The 24,131-nt window shown below is 40.4% G+C and overlaps 1 protein-coding gene across 1 annotated transcript; it reads right to left on the reverse strand.

The window, feature by feature from the left end:
* Window positions 1-12,471: 12,471 nt before the first annotated feature.
* Window positions 12,472-22,697, reverse strand: PLK2 (polo like kinase 2). Its single transcript, XM_081943333.1, has 14 exons — window positions 22,323-22,697; window positions 20,849-20,956; window positions 20,574-20,690; window positions 20,222-20,351; window positions 19,825-19,912; window positions 18,837-18,932; window positions 18,399-18,594; window positions 18,125-18,272; window positions 17,381-17,478; window positions 16,174-16,294; window positions 15,136-15,376; window positions 14,907-15,036; window positions 14,705-14,815; window positions 12,472-13,250 (listed from the first exon to the last, which is right to left on the reverse strand). Exons 1-14 carry the CDS (start codon window positions 22,593-22,595, stop codon window positions 13,059-13,061), a joined length of 2,049 nt encoding a protein of 682 aa, XP_081799459.1. The 5' UTR covers window positions 22,596-22,697; the 3' UTR covers window positions 12,472-13,058.
* Window positions 22,698-24,131: the final 1,434 nt, after the last annotated feature.

A 24,131-nucleotide genomic window follows, 5' to 3' on the forward strand; every position in this document is an offset into this window, starting at 1 on the left:
AAAGATATGAATCTTCGTCAATGCCATTTGTATGCCATAAGAAGTAGTTAGAGGGGTTCAACTTTAGGAGAAGACAACACTTGTCACTACAGGAAGTGGACTGGTTGGGTGACTTAGGAATCATAGGAAGGTACTACCTTATATTGAGTCAGGGCATTTATTCATTTCATAGAATATCCTCGACTGGCTGCAATTAACAATGTTTGAGGCAAGAATCTTTTTTTTATTAAAAGTTTTAATAAATTTTACAAATGTTTCCCCTTCCCCTTCCCTCCCTCCACCCCCAACCCTACCCCCCCTCCAACCCTCCCTCCCCCAAACCTCCCGGAGCAAAATACAGGATATAAACATTTAACAATCATACCCTAACATAAGCTAACTGACTTTAACATCCTACCTCCTCTTGTGTTTTAATTCCCCTTTTGTTAAACTAACTTTAGATAAATTGTAACATTCCTTGTGCCTTCACTCATAAGCTAATTGAAATTTTTTAGTCCGATATTTATTTTGAATATAGTCAATCCATCTTCTCCATCCCAACTTATATTTCTGATCTGAATGGTCCTTCAAATATGCTGTGATTTTGGCCATCTCTGCTAGATTTACTTTTAGTGTCCATTCTTGAATAGTAGGCAATTCTTCCCTCTTCCAGTACTGCACCACCAACAATCTTGCTGCCATCGTTAAGTTCAAAATCAAATTAGTCTCTATAACTGTACAATCTGTAGTTATACCTAACAAAAACAACTGGGGAGTGAACTTTATCCTCTTTTTATTTTGAATAATCCACCATATTTTTATCCAAAATGCTTTGACTTTTTTGCAAGTCCACCATATATGGTAATACGTAGAGTCAGCACAATCACATCTCCAACATTTAGGTTGTAAATTCGGATACATACAAGCTAGCTTTTTAGGATCTAAATGCCATCTATAAAACATCTTATAAAAATTCTCTCTCAAATTCTGAGCTTGCATAAATTTTACATTTCTTACCCAAATCTTTTCCCATGTTTCCATCATTATTGGTTCTTCAAAAATTTGTGCCCATTTTATCATACAATCTTTAACTAACTTTGTTTCAGAATCTGTTTCTATCAGTATATTATACAATCTTTTTATATGCTTTTGACTCTGGTCCCTAATTTGTTTTACCAAACTATCCTCATTTTGCATGATACCAATTGTCTGGTCTTTTTTCCATCTAGCTTGTAACTGTCCATACTGGAACCAGGTTTGAATTACCTTTTCCTCTCTTAATACATTCAAAGGCTTTAACTGTAGTACACCTCTTTCTATATTAAGAAGTTCTCTATATGTAATTACATCCTGTTTTTGTTCTATACTTATATTCTCTATCGCGTGTCTGGGTACTACCCACATAGGTATCTTATCATTTAGCCTATATTGGTATTTTTTCCAGACACGCAATAAGGCATTCCTTAATATATGGCTTTTAAAAATCTTATCCACCTTCTTATCATATATTAAATAAGTGTGCCAACCATATACCAAATCATATCCCTCAATATTCAGTATTCTATCCTCTGTTAGATTAATCCAATCACTAATTGTTGATAAAACTACTGCTTCATAGTATAATTTTAAATTGGGCATTTTCAAACCTCCTCTTTCCCGTATGTCTTGCATTATTTTAAGTTTTATTCTTGGTTTCTTCCCCGCCCAGACAAAGTTATTAATACCTTTCTGCCATTCTTCCAAATTTGCATCTTTTTTAAGTATTGGTATCATTTGAAAGAGAAATAGAAACTTAGGCAAAACATTCATTTTTACTGCTGCTATCCTTCTCAACAAGGACAATTGTAGTTTTTTTCCCATTTATTCATCTCTAACTGTATTTTATGCCATAATGGTTCATAATTATACTTATATAATTTCCCATTTGAGGTTGTAATGTAAACTCCTAAATATTTAACCTTTTCTACTATCTTGCATCCTGTTACTCTTTCTAATTCTTCTTTTTGATTTGTAGTCATATTTTAAACTATCATCTTTGTTTTCCCTAGATTTATTTTGAACCCGTATACTTGACCATATTGATTAATTATGTTCATTAAACCTATAACTGATTTCCCCGGTTGGGTTAAAGTTACAACCAAGTCATCTGCAAATGCTCGTATTCTATATTCATAATGCCTAATCTTAATTCCCTGTAGGTCATCTGACCCATGTATTCTATTCAACAATAACTCCAAGGTTAAGATAAACAATAATGGAGACAGGGGACACCCCTGTCTTGTTCCTTTTTCAATTTTAAAGGATTCTGTTAAACTACCATTAACTATACTTTGTGCTGTCTGTTTCTGGTATATTGCCTTGATAGATTGTGTGAAATACTCTCCAAACTGCATCTTTTGTATTATTTTTATTAGAAATTGCCAATTCACTCAATCAAATGCTTTCTCCATGTCTAAGAATAAAAGCGCTGCGGGGACTTGGTTGTTCTTCCCCAAGTATTCCAATATATTTAACAATTTGTCTTATATTACTTTTCATTTGTCTCCCCTGTATAAAACCAGATTGATCATTATGAATCATTTGTTGTATAATTGACATCAACCTATTTGCTAATATTTTATCAAAAAATTTATAATCTGTATTAAGTAATGAAATAGGCCTATAGTTTTTTGGCTGAGTGTGATCCTGATCTTCTTTTGGAATCAGGGAAATAAAGGCTGTTCTCCAAGATGGCGGTACCCTTCCTTCCATTTGAATTTTATTAAATAATTCCTTAAGAGGTTCTACCATTTCTAATTGTAACTTTTTATAATAAACCGCTGTCAATCTATCTGTACCTGGGGCCTTCCCAATTTTTGACTGCTTAATTGCCAGGAGAATTTCCTCCGTGGTTACAGGTTGATTCAGTCTTTCCCTTTGTTCATCTGTAACTATAGGGGTTTTCTCTTTCTCCAAATATCTATCTATATCTAAACCTTGTATTTTATCACCAGCGTACAGTCTAGTATAAAACTCTGAGAAAGACTTTTTAATCATGTCCTGTTAATAGACTTCTTTACCTTTGTATTCTACTTTCTCTATAGTACGAGACGTTTGTTTTTTCCTTAACATGTATGCTAACCATCTACCTGGTTTATTTGCATTACAAAAACTATTATGTTCAGCATATAACAGATTAGTGGCTACTTGATCTGACATCAACATATTAAACTGCCCTCGCAGTAAAGTAATTACTTCTTTTGTCTTCTTATCACCTGGGTTAGATATTAACGCCTGCTCTTTCTTTTTTATCTCTTCTTCTAATTCCCTTCGTTTTCCCCCCTGTCTATGCCTACATAGATTGTTCAAATTTATTAAGACACCTCTCATGTATGCTTTGCTTGCATCCCAAATCATTTTCATCGATGTCCCCGTATGTATGTTAAAAGCAAAATATTCTTTCAATAGTTTTTTACATTCTATAACATTTCTCTCATATCTAAATAGATTTTAATTTAACCTCCAAGACCTCCTAGATCCCTCTCTATATTCCAATTCCATCCAAACCGTTTTATGATCTGTTAGAGTTCTCGGGCATATCTTTGTCTTCTTCACGCTAGAAAGGAAATCATTTGTAATTAGTATGAAGTCAATTCTGAAAAAGGATTGATGCCTATCGGAAAAAAATGTAAAGTCTCATTCTTTAACATTCCGTTCTCTCCAGGTATCTCTCAGTTCCATATCACCCATCAGATCAAAAAAGGATTTAGGCAATCTCGTTCGTGTTTGAGTATTTTGCAGAAGTCTCTGTTTGTCTTTGATGGTGTCCAGTACTCCGTTCCAGTCACCCAATAGTATACACGATCTATAATCCCATTGTGTTAATTTTAAATTTTCTTGTTGATTGGGAGCATATTCTCCTGTTAAAAGTGTTTTAACTTTCCTTCTATTAGTAGTTCAATTGCAATATATCTTCCTTGAGGATCTGCTTCAATTAATTCAGCCTTTAAGTCTTTTCTTAAGTATATAACTATACCATTTTTCTTCTCTGGAGCAGATGACACAAAATGTGATCCCAATCTTGTGTTCATCAAATATTTCTGATCCTGTGTTCTAATGTGTTTCTTGCAGACAAATTACATCATTTTTAAATTGTTTCAGATAGTGAAATATTTTTTTCCTTTTTTGTGGTGAATTTAAACCATTAATGTTCCAGGTTAGAAATTTAATTGTCATCTTCAGCTCCCTGAAGCTTTCTAAGAGCTACCTGGAAATCTTGCTGGGATTTCACCTTCGGTCTTGCTCCCCCCCGCCCCACAGCTTCTGTGTTCATATTTGTAATTCTTGGATTATTGTCTGGGCTTGCTGCATCTTTAATTCTTGTTCTTTGCGTTTAGTGGCCGCTCGAGTTTGTCTTTGTTCCATAATTTCTTCTGTCTCTTCAGGTAAGTCCAGAGTTGAGCAGCTCCCACTTGTGCCTGAATATCTTGCTGTTTGGTCTCCCCTGCTTCTTTTCTTCCTCTAGATCCTGGAGATGGAGGGTATCTAGCCTTTAATTCATTGCTATAAAAATCTCTTGCCTTCCAAAATGAATTAAGACGATATCTTTCTCCTAGGTCAGTGATGGCAAACCTTTTTTGGCTCGCGTGCCACAAATAGGGGGAGCGCAGGGGGGTCGAGGGCGGGTGTGCTGCACCCATAATGCAACGCGCGACCTCCCCAGTGCGCATGCGCGCACAACGCATGACCTCCCCCATTTTTACATTTTTTTTGCCCTCCCCAGGCTCCAGAGGCTTTATAGGAGGCTGGGGAGGGCAAAAAGAGCCTCCCCCGCCCCCCCCGGAGGCTTCAGGGACCGTCCCTGAAGCCTTCGGAACGCTTAAAACCACCCTCCGAAGGCTTCAGGGACCGTCCGAGCTTCCCTGATGCCTTCGGAGCGCTTAAAATGACCCTCACTTCCGGTTTGCTCGGAGGGTGGTTTTAAGCGTTCTGAAGCCTCCGGGGGGGTGGGCGAGGCTCTTTTCGCCCTCCCCAGCCTCCTATAAAACCTCTGGAGCCTGGGGAAGGCGAAAAATAGCTTTTAAAAAGGTGAACTGAGCTGGCCAGCGCGTGCATGCGCGCTGGCCAGCTGACAGGGGAGCGCCTCGCGTGCCCTGACAAATGGCTCCGCGTGCCACTTGTGGCACGCATGCCATAGGTTCGCCATCATGGTCCTAGGTAGTTCACCACCAGTCCGGCTGGGGCCTCCCATCTATAATGTATCTGACAATTTCTAAGTTCATCCACTAGAAATGCGTAGTCCTTTCTGGATCTCAACATTTTTGGGGGAATTTCCTTCAATACCATCACATCTTGACCTGCCACTTGTAACTTATTTTTGTAAGTTGCTTGCAATATTCCATTCCTAGTTTTCCTGGTGACAAAATAAATTGCAATATCTCTTGGTAGTTGTCGCTGTCTAGCAATCCATGAATTAACATGGTAAATTTTGTCAATCTGCCAGGCACATTCTACCTTTGGTTCACCAGTTAATTGAGCGAAAGCTTCTGCAAAAATATCTCTCAGATCTTCTTGGTTATGTTCTTTCAGACCTCTTATTCTTAGAGCAAATTCCATTGTTCTATATTGTAGCATTGTAAACTCTGCCTCTGACTTATTGGTTTTATTTTGTGCCTCCTCAACTTTATTCATCAACTTGATATTAGATTGATTGATTTCTTCCACCTTCTCATCCAGAGATGTTACATAAACAAGTAAGCCCTTAAATGCATCTACTATGTCCTCTCTAATTTGTTGATTATGGGTTTGGATTAAATCCTTAATTCCAGACATTTCATCAGTCTTTAAAAGCATTTGAAATTTTTCCTTCCAAAACAATGGCTTGGTCCTTTAATGCATTTTGGAGAGCCTCGAGTGTCAGAGTTTGTTTTTCTACTGGGGGTAATAAAGATTGTAATTTCTGTGTCTGGGCTGGGGATCTTCCAGCGCTCTTGAAACGCTTAGTTTTGTTTGTTTTGAAGCCATTTCCAAATATTCAATCAAACTTTTCAACAGCCAGTTTATTAAGTCCAAAAAGTCCAGCTATTCCCCAGATTTGTTAACTAATACTGTTTTCTTTGATCTTAAGCTCTTGAGTCTTTTAACAACGTTAGCAGGCACTTAACAAGTGCTGTCCTTTTTAAGTTTCACTTTCATCACACCCTTTGTTATTCAGCACCATCTTCCTTTTAGGTCCCTTTATCTTCACAGAAGGAAGTATATTACATCGGAATTAAGGTTTGTACTTGCGGTTATATTCACTCCTGTTTTGCTCTGCCTGCATATCATTCAAATGTAGATTGAAACATTAATGGCAGGGGTGGTCGTGATGTTTCGTTTCTGCGAAAGCAGAAGCATCCCGGACGAGGAGCTCTGTCGGACTTCTGGGGAGCTCTCACCCTTCGTGCCCAAGAATTGCTCCTAGGAATCCCGGGGAGCTCACCTCCCCCTCTTTTCCTGAGGGGGGAATTTTCAAGCCACTAGACAGCTGATTTACGCTGTTCTAGCAGCTTATACTCAGTCACAGGGCTGGCGTTCCCTAGGGAGCGTCCTCCAACGCTGACTGTGCCACCGGAAGTTCACGGGGCAAGAATCTTTACTCAGATATATCTGGGAATTCCAGACATCGAACATAAAACTTCTACAAGGTAAAATATCCACCTTACCATTGAATTATTTTTAGAATCATCAATGAGTGAATGGCTCTAAAAGTTTAAATTATAAATTAGGTTTGATATCCATTGGCTGCATCCTATTTACTCTGTTTACACAAACTGAAGTAACACAGCTGGGAATACTGAAAGCATTTTTTTTCCATATGACTAAAATATCCATAAATGTTTTCATATTCTCAGTGTCTTTAAACTACTTTTAAACATTATTTGCTGGTTAAACAGAGAGCTGCAATTTGAATTGAAACTTGGCAGTTATGCTATGTTTATCTAATGAGCTGCCAAAGCCTAACAAAATAGCACAATCCATAGCTATCAAGGAACAAGTGTGTTCAGAAATCATCCAGTAGGTTTAGAGTAGGTTTCTGTTGAGCAATCTGTCAAGATAATCCGGATCATTCTTGTGAGGCATGGAAAATAATACTGGGCCAAAATTTGTCCTCTGCTTAACGAAATATTTTCTTCCCTGGCAAAAAGAGGCTTCCATTGTTATTATTTTTACTTCATAAATTGTTTCAGGGCAGAGTTGTTGGCTTTTGAAGCTTATACAGGTGTCACCTCCTTATTCTTCATGGAAGCCCATGCTGCCCAGCCGGGGGGGGGGGGAGAGACACAATAAAAGCTGCAGCATTTATGAGAAGTGTTTGTACAGCAAAAGACATATGCTCCTGTCAGTTACCTCATAAATTGCTTGACAGTGAGAGGGGCAGGATATGAATTTTATAAATAAATACTTAAGAGTGGCACTCCTTAAATTTCCTCAAACTTTTCTATTTCTTAGAAATAAAAGACTTAAGCAAGCAATTATCTTTCCAAATGTGTAGAGGGTAAAAACATAGTAAAATGTTGATGCAGTGTTTATATTGTAATATAATTAAGCAGTTAAGCTTTATTTATTTATTTATATCTCAACTTTATTATTATTTTTATAAATAACTCACGGCAGCAAACGTACTAAGGAGAAATTTCCTAACAGTGAGAGCAATAATACAATACAATACAATAGCAGAGTTGGGAGGGACCATAGAGGTCTTCTAGTCCAACCCCCTGCCTAGGCAGGAAACCTTTACCGTTTCAGACAAATGGCTATCCAACATCTTCTTAAAGACTTCCAGTGTTGGGGCATTCACAACCTCTGGAGGCAAGCTGTTCCACTGATTAATTGTTCTAACTGTCAGGAAATTTCTCCTCAGTTCTAAGTTGCTTCTCTCCTTGATTAGTTTCCACCCATTGCTTCTTGTTCTACCCTCAGGTGCCTTGGAGAATAGCTTGACTCCCTCTTCTTTGTGGCAACCCCTGAGATATTGGAACACTGCTATCATGTCTCCCCTAGTCCTTCTTTCTATTAAGCTAGACATACCCAGTTCCTGCAACCGTTCTTCATATGTTTTAGCCTCCAGACCCCTAATCATCTTTGTTGCTCTTCTCTGCACTCTTTCTAGAGTCTCCACATCTTTTCTACATCGTGGTGACCAAAACTGAATGCGGTATTCCAAGTGTGGCCTTACCAAGGCATGTGTCAATGGAACAGAAGTTGCCTTCAGAAGTTGTAGGTGCTCCATCACTGGAGGTTTTCAAAAAGAGACTGGACAACCATTTATCCAAAATGGTACAGGGTTTCCTGCTCAAGCACGGGATTGGTCTAGAAGGCTTCCAAGCTCCCTTCCAACTCTATTATTGTATGCTCTACGTTCTATACTTCTTCCTCCTGTTTTCCCCACACACCCCATGAGGTAGGGTGGGTGAGAGAGAGTGACTGGCCCAAAATCATCTAGCCAGCTTTCATGCCTCAGGTAGAAATGGAACACATAGTATCATGGTTTCTATCCTGGTGCTATATTTTATATGATTCTATATCAGTGATGGCTAACCTTTTTATGCCAAAACTTTGTGCACACGTGCTGTTGCACACACATGTGTGCCCACCCACCTGCGCATGCATGAGTGACACACACATCCTGAGCATGTGCAAGTGACCCCCACTCAGGGGGATTTTTGCCTTCCCCAGGCTCCGGAGGCTTTCCTGAAGCCTGGGGTGGGCAAAAACAGCAGCCTCCCAGGTGGGGGAGGCCATTTTCGCCCTCCCTAGGTTTCAGGAAAGTCTCTGGAGCCTGGGGAGGGTGAAAAACAGGCCCAATGGAAGTTCATTCCTGAACTCCAGGTTGGGCCGTTGGGCCTGTTTTTCGCCCTCTCTAGGCTCTGGGGTTTTTCTGAAGCCTGTGGAGGGTGAAAACGGCCTCTCTCAGCCTTCCAGAAGGCCGAAAATCAGCTGGCCGGTGCGCACCAGAGCTGAGGGCTGCCGAGGGCTGCCGTGCCTGCAAATACTGCTCCGCTTGCCACCTGTGACACGCATGCCATAGGTTCGCCATCACAGTTCTATATTATTCTCCAGTTTGAGAGCATGCAGATAAGTGGACAACAATTACCAGCATCCTCCAGGCAACATGACCGTTGTGAAATATTAACAAGATTGTACAATTTGTGCAGTGCATGCAATCAGCCAACAAGTGGCTCTTTAATACACAAGCTTTTTATTCAGTTAAGATTAAACCACTTAATATTGTGCCCAGTAATCCGCCTTCTTTACACAGGCAAATGACCTGTCAAGAAAGGGAACAGCCCTCTGTCAGTTACTGACCTGATTTGAACCAGTGCCTCAAAATCTCAGAAGCATTAAAGACATAGCTAAGGGGGTGAGTCATGCTTTGTCTTCCAAGCATTCCTTCCTGAGCTTCAGATATGCCCATCACGTTCTTCCTTTTTCTGCATTCAGTCTCATTCTTTAGCACTTCAGTAAACTATCATAGGAAGCCATTCTATCCCACAAAAGTACAATTTCCCCTCCCATGACTATATCTACTTACTGGGATGAACAGGGGTGCATTTAAGTGCTGGTGTTTGACATGCTTGGCTTCATTAGAGCTGTTGGGGGAGATTTCATACTGAAAATAAAATTAAAAAGAATAAACCCCAGAGGCCGGATCCTTATGTTCTACTAAAGAAAAATCCAAACATTGATGAACCATGATATTAGATTTCAACACCGTATAGTTTAAATGGCATTTAAAATCTTAATTTGAATGTATTGGTCTAATTAAGCAGTAGCAATTCAATCAGAGGGATGTTTGCCATCACAGAACTTAATAAGGCGTAAAAAGCAGGGAAGCAGACAGGAAGCTACAGGTTATGAGCACGAGTTTACATTTGTTGAAAGCCAGAGAATTTCAAATTGGATTTTATAACTACCCATTTAGCTTAAAGTTTCCTATGGGCATTTACAGTACATTTGTAGATGTTCTAAAGCTTGTCTGAACAGGAACTTGACAGCTTTAAGACTTGCGTGCTTCAAATGGCAGAGTTCCTGAGCTAACATTTTGGTTGCTAAGCAAGAGCATTGTTAAGTGAGTTTCACCACATTTTACAAGCTGCCCACGCCCACCCAGTCACATGGCTGGCAAGCCACTCCCACAAAGCAGGCCACACCCACAGAAGAGGTTCTAAAAAAATTGAAACCCATCACTGTTTGACTCCATTTGTTTAGTAGCAAAGGGGAAAATAGCTACCTTTCCGTTTTCATTAAAAACGTAGGCTAGGGTGAAAGAGATACAAAAATGCATGTTTTCATGAAAAGTGTACTAGATGCCCAGCTTCTGTTCTGAAGAGAGAGAGAGAAAGTTCACCAATCAAAATTATGAATAAACATGCCTGAACTAGCCTTACCTACAACTTTCTACGTTCTAGTTACAAAAAGTGCCAAGGAGGAATTTAAACAAAAAAAAAATGCATGTATTTATGAAAAGTAACCTATATTTGTAGGGGACTGTTTTGAGAAACCATGTACATTGGTCAAAATTGGAAGTAAACATACCTGTGTTTAAAGAAATGTGCACCCAAGGTAAGGATTTTAATGAGTTTTCTTTCTAAATAAGCCCCATTCTATGATATAAATGGAGATTTACAATAATTAAATATTGACAAAACACCCAAAAGATGATTCATCCATCTGCAGCTCAATGAGAGCTGCTGTAACATCAGTGGCAAGATTTTGCTTTCTAAAATACAGAGGATTTATAACAGAATATTAAGGAGTAGACCAAGCTGAAGGAGCAGCCATCTTTTGATTTTCATTATAGGACAAAGAAGACAATGGTGTCAATTTTTGAGAGTTATTACGTTTTTTTTGTTTTGCTTTCAATGCCTTCAGAGTAAGATAAGATTTTATGTCAAGAATATGACAGGATATGATCATTCCTACTTTTCCTAAACATTTAATCTCTTACTATTAAATCGAGTTATTGTGGTGTCCTCTAACATTGTTGAGGGTGCAGTAGAAGTAACATAACTGCACGAACAACAGCATCGTGGACACAAAGCTTTCCTGATTCTAAAAACAACAGTCAATCAATAACTGTTGTGATTAAAATAAGCCTGCTTTCCTAAATATAACACCTGAAATCTCCACTGTTCGAATAGCAGACAAAACTTGGAAATCTCTTTCTTTCATATCAGGTTCTGTGAAAAACTGCACATTGGTTTTATGTTTAGAAGGCAAGTATAAGTTGCACTATCTCTCAGGCTGTTCAAATGTTTACTGTAGTTGCAATGAGGAGCATTGTTAAAGGGACACATGCATGCCAGGAGCTTTCTCTACGAAAGCTTTATCTAAGATAACTGCAACTCCCATCATGGAAGGTGTGGGTAACCTCTATCAAATCTACCTTCCTCTAGCTAGATTTTGTTATGTTGGCAACAGCCAAACTAATTGTTAATACAGTGCAGAATGGTATGTGCCTTTAATATTGCCTTGAATTCTCTATTGTGGCTATTATCCCTCAGGCAAGAATAACTGTTGAATCATTTTATTTGCGTGAGTTAAGTAGGAAATCCCCAACATTTTTCTCCCCCTTTTGTAAGACTAATCTGCCAAATTCTACATTCCTGCACAATGCATCAGGGCCATGATAGAGGTAATTAAACAAAAAGAAAAATCCAAGAAAAAATTAAGATGATGCCTTGTTTTCATGCACTGTATAAAGTTGTCAGTAGAAAAGTGGGACATTACCTGTTAGTCCTATGTTTACTCAATTGTCAAATGTTTATGGATTCATAAGAACAGGATCAATACTAGCACTCTTTTGTAATAATCTGCAATTACAATTCTCAAAATAGTAAAAAAAAAAAAAAAGAATAAGTCTATCAAAAGGGTATCTGCATCCCATCCAAACTGTTTCTGATATTAAGTACATAGTATTCCTTTGGGGTATGTTTTCTTTCCTAATCATTAAACATTATGGTGGATGAGTCATATTAAAATATTGCATTCAGTTACAGCAAACCTTAGAAAAAGTTGAACTTTTTAAAAAGTCCATTTCTTTGCAATTTATATTTTGAGCCAACTTCTCCAATGAAAACTGCAGCATGACATTCCATAAAGGGGTGCCTAGCTTGTTCTCATCTGTATGAAAAAGTGCAAAGTGAATTCTTCTCCAATTCTCCTAATGAGAAAGGGCATTGAGGACCACCACCACCCAGCTTTCATAAACTTAATAGAAATTATGTTAAAAGGATTATTTAATTCCCACTGTCCTGCAGCCACACCACTATATGAGTGATATAAAGAAGGTCTATTAAGCAAGCAAAACTTCAGACAGGAAAGCTTGGTCTTCACACACTCATAAGGCAGACTGATTGCTAACTGTGAAAGGGAAGAAACAGCAATCAGACATTTCCCTGTGAGCATTGCCTTTTGCTTTTTCTTGGAACGCAGTACATGCCGGAGGAAAAATCATATGGAAACCATCAGTTCAGGTTTTTCCCACTCTTTATTGCCAACAAATGTATATTTAAAAATCACAATTACAAAAAAATGTATGTAATAAATACTTTGCTTTGGGCTGTAATAAATAAAAAAAGATTATTAACAAGGAATGCACTTTGCCAGCCACAAGTGTGATCAGTTCTTGGAAGAATTAAGAAAAGAAAAGGAAAAAAAAATATGGCCATAGTTCACAGTTTAAGCAGCCATGAGGTGCTTCTTACAGATATTCCACAACATCGAGATCTCCCTCCCTCCCAATTCCTCAAGTGTTATTCACAGTTTCAAGTCCTCCAATAAGTTTGCTGTAGAAATGTCTTCCAACTCAACTCTTTCAAAAGGAGTGAACCAAGGAAAGCTACATTCCAAAGGATTCCTGGCCACCACATCATTAATCCAACAAAGACTACAAGCTTCATGTCTGGTCCCAGCCCAGTACATAAGATGAGACATTTCATCGTACCAGTCCCTACTCCTCACACATCCATCAACATGCTAGGTTTTTTTTTAAATCCAACTGCCTTCACTGTAGACTTCAGTGAGATAAGTCCTTTTTTGGTTTTAGAAGAGTTCTTTTAATTACATCTTTGCAACAGCATGTTCAGTGCATATTCCATTCGATGCTTGAGTTCCAGAGAACATCCAGACATCAGAAGAGTCGTCAAACGAAATGTTGCAGATAACCTATCTTCATTAATATAGGTAAGAAGATATTCCTCATTTTGGTTGCAAATAATTATTTTTGTGTGATCATGGTAGAAGTTCACCTGAAAAGAATCAAGAATTGAAACTTAATGTGTTTCTTCCAACCACCCCATACAAAGACACTTAATAATATTTATGATATTAATGATATTTGGGCATACTCAGCAACTTATTAGCTAAATGCCTGCCATGTTGGGTCTCATTCAGGTGAGATTGATTGAAATGGGTCTCTTGGAAAATGCCCAGTATAGTCCCTGAATGTCTCTGCATACTGATTATTATTCTTAAAACCACATTGATTTTTACTTACATGAAGAATTAAAATAAAAATTCTGGTCGTGCATTGCAGAATCTACCTGCTTAAGCAACAATTAGTTCCTCTAACTATAGCAGAAAAATTCAAGCCAATGCCCCTTTTACTTTGAAGTTAACTTTTATTGTATATAGTAGGGTTTAGATCTGTAAATACAGTACAAAGTCAACTGTGCATATCTACAACATTCTGAAACCTTTTCTATGACTAGAGAAATATTGATGTAAAGTGAAAACTTTGCAGAAGGTAATAGGTACTTTAGGGGCAAAGAAGTGCTCACCTAGCACCTGTTCAGAACTCTTTAAAGCCACTGCATCTTTTCCTAGGATCATTAGGAAAGCCCAGGCCAAATAAACAATTCATAGAAATGTTGGCAATACTTAAAAGCCCCTACTAGATCACGCATGACACTATTATTATCCATAGTGCTCCATTTCAGTAAACGTTTGATATTATTCTACACTGTATCTTTTCTGCATACCTTTGATGACAAGAAATCTTGATTTCAGTTTCTCTTTAATAGTTATGACTGACACCTTTAATTTGGAAATACCCACTTTTGGTTAGTAAGCCCCAAACAGTAGCTCGAATTTTATGCATCTTTTATGTTACTTGCTGCAAAAGGAAATTAAAGCAATTTCCTTAGGTTGCTTGACAAGCATATAAAATCCTCTTTGCATGAGCCTTCTGCCATTAATGTACTAAGGGAACATCCTACAGCAGTGAAGGCTAAACTTTACATCACCGCCTGCTGACCTGTGTGCTGGAAATGGCATGCAGAACCATTCCGCCTGGAACACGCAGCCTCGCTGGCCTTCATGTGTGCGGGAGTGCTGAAACCTGGAAGAGAAGCATTCCGCCAGGCATGCGTGTGGCCGGCATCCAAACTTCTGGTGTTCCAGCACATGTGCGCGTGCAATGAACAGCTGGCCGTCATGCATGCGCGTGCTAGAAACCCAGAGGTTTGGGTGCTGGCATGCTCATGTGCAGCAGAATGCTGCTCTTCCAGGTTTTGGTGCTCCTATGCAGGCAACAGCCAGCTGGCCAGTACGCATGCAGTCACAGGAACATGGAGCCAGCAAGGCCACATGTCCCGCCCAGGATGGCTCTGTGTGCCGCTTCCGGCATGCGTTCCATTGGTTCGCCAACACGGTCCGACAGAATCTTGAATAAGCTCAGAGAAAACTTTGCTACACCACCTACCTGAAATGTGCCATCATTGAAAAGCATCATCAACGCCTTATCAGATTTCAGCCACTGCAGGAGGTAAAGTCTTGGTCTGCGGACATCCGTGACACTGGGAAGATCCCCACCCTAAAAACAAGCACACAGCAAAGTTAGAACACAGCTCGTTGTATAAGCTACCATCTAAGCCACCTTACCCACTTCTTTTGCTCCAACTTACATCCATGAGGTTTTCCTCCATGTAATGAGAAAAGTATTTCAAGACAGTGACTTGACTGATGAATTGTTCCGGGGCATCAGTAGCAGAGAAAACTGAACACTGGCCAAGTTCTGCATAGTAATGGACTGTTCTGGAGGACCAAAAGCAAAGGCAAAGGTGTTAAGCTCAAGCAGATAATAGAATGGAAACTCAATGCAACAGCTGGATTTATAATCAAACAGCTACTCACTTTTTGTCCGGAAGAAGGCTCATGTGTGCACCATTGTTGAAGAGAACGCCCACAGTGTGGTCAGACAGCTGATAACCAAAGCCGTATTTGTTGGAGTAGTCTACCCACTTTGTGACCCACTGAAAAGAGACAGCCAGCTGTTCTTTGGGAATATGATCAGATTCCGGCATGTTCTGTAAACATCCACGCAATACCCTTGCGACAGTATCAGCCACACTTCCCATTGTGCTGTCTTCAAGACCTAGCAGGAGACAAAAGGACTCATGAATAATGCTTCCAGTAGTGAAATTGACCAAAAAAAGGCCACCTCAATACACAATGACTTGCTCTACCAAATTGCTTAGAGAAATGTAACATACATTGCTTTAATAAACAGCTAGAACCACACTTCCTACCTAGAAAGGGAAAGGAACAATTAAGAGATCCATCAGAATCTCAGCACTCCCCCAAACCCTGACCACTTTGTGATGTTTAGAAAAAGATATATCTTATTAGCCGCTGAGTTTTCTATCAGATTTATTATTTTACTTAGATTAACAAATTAACAGAGTTGGAAGGGACCTTATAAGTCACTAGTCCAACCCCCCGCTCAAGCAGGAGACCCTACACCATTTCTGACAAATGGCAGTCCAATCTTTTCTTGAAAGTCTCAAGTGATGAAGCCCACACAACTTCTGAAGGCAAGCTGTTCCATTGGTTGATTGCTCTCACTGTCAGAAAATTTCTCCTTATTTCTAGGTTGAATCTCTCCTTGATCAATTTCAATCTATTATTCCTTGTTTGACCTTTGGATGCCTTGGAAAATAGCTTGACCTCTTCCTCTCTGTGACAGCCCCTTAAATATTGGAACGCTGCTATCATGTCTCCCCTGGTCCTTCTCTTCACTAGACTAGCCATAGTCCCATGGGTGTAAGAGAGAAGAAAGAACACTTTCCAAAGACCGTATTTTACACTATTCTTTTAGTATTCATTTAGCGTCCTGATTGAACTCCGTACCCCACCTGTTTGACACTACAAAGCCCTTATGCCACAACTTACATTCACTACTACTACTGCAGCTTCCCAGAGTTCCTCGAACAATCATCCGGATTGCATCTATTTGCTTGGTTTCTGCTAGAGCACTAGGTTTTGCTACAGTGGTGCTGGAAGGCTGGATCTCCTGGGAGGGAAAAAAAAGGTATTTTTAGGTGAATCCAACACATCTGTTGCTACTCCATTTCTGAAAGTGCATAGCAAAAGATGCCCATGACAGGAAGTCTATGGAGATTCTCAGTCATGCAGGTCAAAGGTGCTTTTTTTTCAAGAGGCAACTGGACTTTCTGGTTTTTCTTTGAAGACATATCGCTTCTCGTCCAAGAAGATTCTTCAGCTCTGGCTTCCATTCACCAACCATTCAGTCAGAGCTGAAGAAGCTTCTTGGATGAGAAGCGATATGTCTTCAAAGAAAAACCAGAAAGTCCAGTTGCCTCTTGGGGGGGGGGGGGAAGCACCTTTGGGACAACCATGAAAGAAACCTTACAAAGTACTTAAAATGCACACAATGTTTTTCTATCAGTTCATCAAGTTGCCTTTTCTATCAGGCAAAGTTCATCAAATATCAAAGATGAAAGACACAGTGTCGTTTTCATGAAAAGGACAGGTAGAATTTTGTTTGATCCACATTTATGTGTCTGATCCCAGATGAATATACAAGTAAGCAGTCCTTCAAATCATTTAACTCCTAAATTTTGCAATGCCTTTAAAAACTCCAGAAAGTCATAAATTTGCACTGCATTTTAAAAAGTTTGCAAGCTGCTAAAAATATCTGAAAGGAATCACAAAAACCTGTCTTTAGACATTTAATCCTGGAACATTGCTTCCATTTCATATTTTAGTCAATAATCACTGAACTGCCTTTACTCCACCCAACTCTCACCAGATTTAGCTCCTACAATACATGCTTTAGTTTGAGAATGCAAATAAATTATGAGTGGAGAGAAGCTTTGAGTCACAGATGGAGTTCAGCAATCTTTAAGGATTGCAAAGAGCAAAGAAACACAGATGGTGGTTCATTTGTACTATTGAGATATGGAACAAACAGAAATGTGGAGTTCTTGCACTCAATTGTTAAAGGTTACATCTTGCTCACAACATTGTGCTCAAGCTGTTGATGCTCCAATTGTTTGCAAGTCCCTTCTAATTAGGTTTAGAAATGCTCAAACTTTCAGAAGGATGGAGTCATACTATGTGGGTAATTTCTACTTACCTCTTCGGGTCTGTGTTTCAGGGCCTGCTGAGTTATTGAGGTTTTCTTTAAGTCATGCCTAAGTTTATATATTTCTTCATCTTCCTTGACCAATCGATCTGGGAAATTTAAAAAAAACACACAACAGATCCATTAAATGTGATACTTAAATCTAAAGAACACTACTGTGTATCTGTTGGGCAAGCTTATTAGCTGTAGAAACTTGTCACGATTTGCCTTTCAGTCTAAATTATTATCAAGAGCGGCATAGCACAAACTACACTTTCCAGCCAATAATTAACTCATAGTGACTGGCACTACTGTTTATTATGAGCCTTGATGGTTAGAGTGGTTAGAGTGCAGTACTGCAGGCTACTTCTGCTGCCTGCAATTTGGAGTTCAAATCTCACCAGGCTCAAGGTTGACTCAGCCTTCCAACCTCTCGAGGTGGGTAAAATGAGGACCCAAAATTGTTGTGGGCAATATGCTAACTATGTAAACCGCTTAGAGAGGGCTGTAAATCACTGTAAAGCGGTACATAAGTCTAAGTGCTATTGCTATTAGCAGAATCTAATATCTTAGTTGTTTCTATATCCCAACATGCCAATTATTTCAGAATATGGCTAGTTGATTACTAAGCATCCATCACTTATGAACAGAGAGAAGCTAAGCATGCAAAAATTGTATTGCAAAGATGCAACCAGATTTTTCTTTTAAAAAAAAGCACTTTCAGCAAAGAGCCCCCAGATATAAATGGATACATACTGTGTGTGTCAAAGTATCTTGCTTTTTCCTTCTTGCCCCCAAAGAGAGCTGCAGCAGCTTTTTTGAAGAAATTCTTAGCTGGACTTGACAAATTGAAGTCAGGAATTGTGTGACAACAGCTAGGTGGAAGCCTGTCTGGAGTGAAACCCTGTAGAAAGAGAACATATATATATATAGTACATGCAATCAATTGTCAGCAGCCAGTGTCATTACTGAAAGAAGAAACTTCAAATGCAAAAATACTACTACTCCCAGCAAAAATACTACTACTCACCAAGAAGAAGTCATGCCGAACAATGTCATCTAAGCTGGGGCGGTCTTCTGGATTTTTGGACAGCATGCTTGCAATCAAATGTTTTGCAGGAGGTAACAAAGACGATGGTAAAGAATATTTTGCTTCTCTTATGCATCGATAAGTCTCCTTTAAGTTGGTTGTTTCAAATGGAGGCCTTCCCAATAACATTGTATACCTGTCAGAAGACAAACACAGGACTTTCGTTATCTCCCAAATTAAAAAGAAGAAGAGCAATCTCTTTATGAAAATGCAAAGATCCCAGAGGTCAAAATGGTACAAAACACATCACACATTACTTTGTACCAATATAGCACAACATGTGCCCACGTGGTGTGATTCTAATAAAACAGAACCAGTTCCCCATTATTTCAAGCACTGGTTTGAAAATCCACCTTAATATCCTCAAGAAATACTCACATGACACAGCCCAAGGCCCATATGTCAGATTCACAGCCATGCCCTTGTTTGTTCAGGACTTCTGGGGAAAGGTAATTTGGTGTGCCACAGATTGTTCTGAAATAGAGTAAAATCAAATTTAGAATCTATCAGTTCAGAAGAATAAACTATTGTCTTAAGTCTAAGTCCTTCCTACCACCCAAAGGTCTGGCCCATCTGAAACAAGCTAAGCAGTGTTAGATCAGGTTAGCACTTGGATGAGATCCCCAGGAAACCTAAGTGTAGAGGCTAGACTACGAAGTTGAACAGCACATCTGAAGGCAATGCAAGCCATCTTTATTTGTTGCCAAAGAAACTATGTGAAGCATCTCCATGGTCACTGAGTCTTGAACTTAAAGGAATTTTAACTTTTATTAGTTTGGCTGTTATTTCCATACTGGGAAGGTTCACTGTTAACCACTTTCTACTTCTTTATTCAAACTTCTCCAAGCTCTCCTTGACTATAATATACTCCATAAAATAGGTTATATAAAAATTCACTATGGTTTCAAATACTTTGGTTATTACTGCAGAAGACTCAGTAAATGCCATCCTTAAGACAATTCACTTAGCTAACTTTCTCTACATCCATCTGTATCCTGTAATATTCTGGAATTGTTCAGAGATAGAAGACAGCATGAGTTGACCCCAAGAGATGAGAAACTTGTGACCTCTGCATTGTTAGTCATTATCATGGCTAACAGCCTCAGATCATGTGGCTGGTGTTGTGAGATGCTGAGAAATGCATTAGTACCTAAAAGGCCCATTCACATCCAAAGTAAATTATATAAGTTGAATGACTGAGTATCTGATGACTTGGCAGTCATCAAATGCCATGTCTTAAAGGCCAATCTTTGCATACTATGGAAGCCTTCAATCTCTCCTACTGTGAAACCCAAGACTTCAAAGCTAAGCAAGAGAAGACACTGAACCCAAATAATTGTCCTCTTTCTTTAAAAAAAAGCCTTACCTTCTCCTATGTTCCAATGGTTCAAGCCTGGCAGCCAGGCCAAAGTCACCCACTTTCAATTCCATGGCCTCATTAATGAAGAAATTACCTACAGATCAAGAGTGGGGGAGAAAAAGACAGCTGAGCACCAGTTCATTAACATATTGGACAAGTGCTGGCTTGTGTCTAGAGGAGGTCAGCAAATAGCTAGCCAACTTTTCTTTATGAATGACTACTTAATGCTATTACTCAAGCATTCCAAGGCTCTCTTAGCAGAGGAGCCGATTGTATCTATTAATCTCTGGGAGTGCAGTATAAACACAGAAGTAAAACAATGCATAAGCGGGGGGGGGGAGGAAACCACCCTGTTCTTCCAATATCCAATAGAAGCCAGGCATGGGAGAGAACGTCAGCTTACCTAGCTTCAAGTCTCTATGCAAAATCTCTTGTTCGTGAAGGTATTTCAGTCCCGATACAATCTGCCTTAGATAGTATCGCACTTCTGGTGCCGTCAATACCTTTCTTGCTTTCAAGATGTGTGCCATCGACTAATAGGAAAGGGAAAATAAAATATAAAAGACAGAGAAAGTTACAACCCTGAAATCACACATGAAGCCAGAACATATGTAAACAAAAATACTAGCATTAGAGCAAAGGATAAAGGCTGCCTCTGGAAGATACCTTTTACATTTTAAAGTTTTTTTTTTTTTTTACATTAGCTGCTGTTTCCATGTAAGTGAATACTGGATTTTGTCCACTGGGATGCTCACCCTTCGGCTGCAGTATTCTAGGAGGATGTAAATGTTCTCCTTGTCTTCAAAGTAGTGGAAGAACTGGACGATATGCCTATGGTTGAGCATTCTGTGCAATTCGATCTCTTTATCAATCTGAAAAGGAGGGGAGGCCAACAAAAGGATCATTAGCCTTGCTTCCTGCCATCCATGGGAAAAAAGGTTTACACGTGAGCAAGCCATTGCAGGAAAAGGGAAGGGCCACCCAAGCCTCCGAAGAGATTCCTGAAAGGAGAGTCACAGTCAACACACACCTTTTCCCTTTGATGAGGTTTGGCTACTCGGCTGTGAGGAATGATCTTTGCAGCATAGACTTTGTTTGTGGTCAGATCCGTCATCTCGTAACATTTTGCAAAGCCACCCTACAGAGACAAAGCAGAAGATAAAGCACATAAGGCTGAGAAAGGAAGATATCCCCCTTCCCTCCTTTGAGGACTCCAAATCAACTGGGTAATCTCAAAAGAACAAGAGACGTGTAATTATGAACAACAGATCGCCCAACAGATCACCCACGACGAGTCCAAGATGTTGATGAGGTTTGGGGGTTCCCCCTCCCGCAAATCTGACCTAAATTTTCACCACAGGCAACCTAAGAACATCTTTCTCCTAGTATTTAAAAATGAAGCCAATTTGCTCAGCTCCAAACAAATCATCACACAAAGGGAAATTGACAATATTGCTTTTTACAGCAAGGCAACAGATCTCCTTTCCTGTGCATTCCCAACCTCACCATGCAGGAATCTGCAATTTCTCTACACACAAGACACACAAAAGAAGGCCACAGTTCTCTATTGTATCTATACGCTGACAAAAAGAAAGGCGAGGGGAGAGAAATCCAGATGTTTGGATTCCTGCTTTGTGAAATGCCTATTGCATCTGCTTTCTCTCCATAATGGCACATTACACGTTCTATGCCCTCACCCTGCATGGAAGCCACACTCTGTGTAGGAGTTTTTCACATCCTTTTGTGAAACCACCTCTCCAGACAGGCGGCTTATATGTGTCACAAGATCTCTAATGGCAACAGCCTGGAGTTTTGGGGGGGGCAAGTGCTTCAAGTGAGCCAGGACAGCTGTCACCAACTGGGGGTCCACGGACCATTGGTGGTCCTACGAGAAAATGTTGGTGGTCCCCAGAAAAATCATTTGCATTTTTTATATTGCACTAAACACTATTTATCTTTTTTTTAAAAAAATGTATTATTGGTCTGCGGGATTGAAAATTATGAATTGAGGTCCGAAAGGTCGGTGACCCCTGAGCCAGGCGACACAAGAAAGAAGGGAGGGAGAGAGAGAAAAGAGAAGGCAAATCCAGGCGATGGGAGTCACAAAGGAGCGAATATGCCTTTAATATCTATTTTATCCTCCCGTTTGTTTATCCTTCTTTTTTTTTTCCGCCCCTCCTAAAGAAATAAAGGCGAGGAAGAAAAGGGGGAGGAAAAAGCCTGCACAAAGAAGGAAGAAACGGGGACGTCATTCGATCGATCGAGAACTATGCAAGACCTTCACAAAAGGAGAAAAAGAAGAAGTATTCAAATGCCCAAAACGGCGATCACGTTTGGGGACGGACGTGGGGTGGTTGTTTTTTGGGGAAGGGTCAGGAGGGAGGCGGGAGCTGCCGTAGCTCATCCTCTGCAACCGTCTCTCCGCGACTAAGTCCAAAGCCCTCGCCAGGCTTCCTAAGGCGCTCAAAGCCGCCTTCTCTCTCAAAGTGCCGCCGGGCATTTACCTTTCCCAGCACTTTCCCGCGGCAATATCTCCTTCCCGTGGTCGAGTCTGTAATAATCCGAGAAATCTCGGGAGCCGAATGCGAGTGGTGGTGGTGCTGGTGGTGCTGGTGGCTTTCCGACGACTCCGCCGCCTTCTTTCTCCGCGAGTCCCCGCCGCAGGCTTTGCCCAGCGCCTGCTGCTGCTGCTGCTCCCCCATCTTACTGCCGCCGCTTCCACCTCCGCCAGAGGCTGTGCTGCCCGGCTGATAAGCGATAGTCCTCAGTAAATCCATGGCTCCTTTCGGCTGGCTCTTCACCCAGCAATCCCCCAAACAAGCCCGCTCGCTCCTTCTCCTCCTTCTCCTCCTTCTCTGCCGGCTCCGCTCTCCCCGATAGCTGCGCGAAGCGTTCGGCGGTTCGGCATCCCTTTTTATAAGGCAAACGGCAGGTCCCGCCCAGGCGCTGACGTCACAAACCCTACTTGTCACTCCGTCCCCTCCCACCCAGGTGAAGTTCTGGCGCGGGCTGGGCTGGACGCTCGGAGTTGCCTTGTTGCGCCGCGGCGGGCGGAACGCCACCCGCGAAGTGGGCTGCCGTTGGGGGCTCCGAGGTCGAGCAAGAGAGCTTGGCTGGGTTTGACAACAAAGCCCCTGTTCCAGCCCGATGCTGTTCGCTGCTTGAACCCTGCGGGATTTGCTTCCAGTCCAGGCTTTCAGCTTCCCCCTATATTCCCAATCGTTCCAAATGATTGGGCAATAAGATGGATGTTCATCAATAAACAATCCATGTAAGTCAGTGGTTCCCGACCTTTTTGGGGCCATGCTCCATCTAAGCATCTCTAAAATCTTCATCCCCCCCCCCCCGCATATAATTCTTACTTTACTCAAAAAGTGAACTCTACTCATGCAGAGGAAGCCTAAAAGGCCATTAACTTGGTTTAAACAAGGTTCAAATTGCCCCCATTAAAAATCAAATTGCCCCCCTGTGGGGCGTGGGACCCATGTTGGGAACCATTGATCTAAGCCTTTTAGGAGTGAGAAAGGTTTAAACCAGAGGTGGGTTTCTGCTGGTCCAGACCAGATTGGGCGAGCCAGTAGTGGCGACTGGAGACTCCGCCCGCCCACCCGGACGCTTCCACACATGCACAAAAGCTGTGCATGCGCAGAAGCATCACATGCGCATACAAGCAAACTGGTAGTAAAAAAAAATGGAAAGCCACCACTGGTTTAAACTACAATAATTTAAAAGAAGCAGTCCTAACCAGAGGCAAACAAGGGGCACATCTCCTCTGCCCCCTACTCCTGCCCTCTTTCTATATGAAAAATGCTCCAAGTGCCAATGTCTCCAGGTTGGGCATTGTTCTTTTGCACTCCATGTTTACCATCCTGTGTCTGAGAGAGGGTAAATCACAAATTAGCCGCTACTTTTCAATGTCAGAAAAGAAGAAGAAGAAGAAGAAGAAACTCAGCTTATGCAAAGAAGACCACCCTGGTTATAAGCAACAACACAACATGATTCATTAGAACATCTGCAAAATTATCATCAGCCAATAGCAAAAAAATTGGTGGGAAGATAAAGTTGAAAAAATAAAGTTGAAAAAGAGGGGTTGAATCGGCTGATTGTGGCTTTTCACCAAATTTTGGTTAAAAGATGTCTTAGCAAGATAACTAGTATCTTAGCATTATGTAAGAACCAGCTTTTTATTTTTATACACAGTGTATACAAAAATTAATCCCCAAAGACTCTACATTTTATAAATAACTTTAAATAACTTTGTATTCATTGCCATTTTCTTCTAAAAGCTTCCTTACTCATTTAACCTATGGTCT

Source organism: Natrix helvetica (assembly GCF_964273705.1).
Source record: "Natrix helvetica genome assembly, chromosome: 2".
Lineage (NCBI taxonomy): Eukaryota > Metazoa > Chordata > Lepidosauria > Squamata > Natricidae > Natrix > Natrix helvetica.

Bases quoted from the DNA above. Each gene is read 5' to 3' on its own strand.
- PLK2 (XM_081943333.1), bottom strand. From the start codon at position 22,595: ATGGATTTACTGAGGACTATCGCTTATCAGCCGGGCAGCACAGCCTCT. The intron at 20,957-22,322 runs GTAAATGCCCGG...TTGTCTCTGTAG, and splicing joins GCGGGAAAGTGCTGGGAAAG to GGTGGCTTTGCAAAATGTTA. The intron at 17,479-18,124 runs GTATGTATCCAT...TAAATTTCCCAG, and splicing joins AAGATACTTTGACACACACA to ATCGATTGGTCAAGGAAGAT.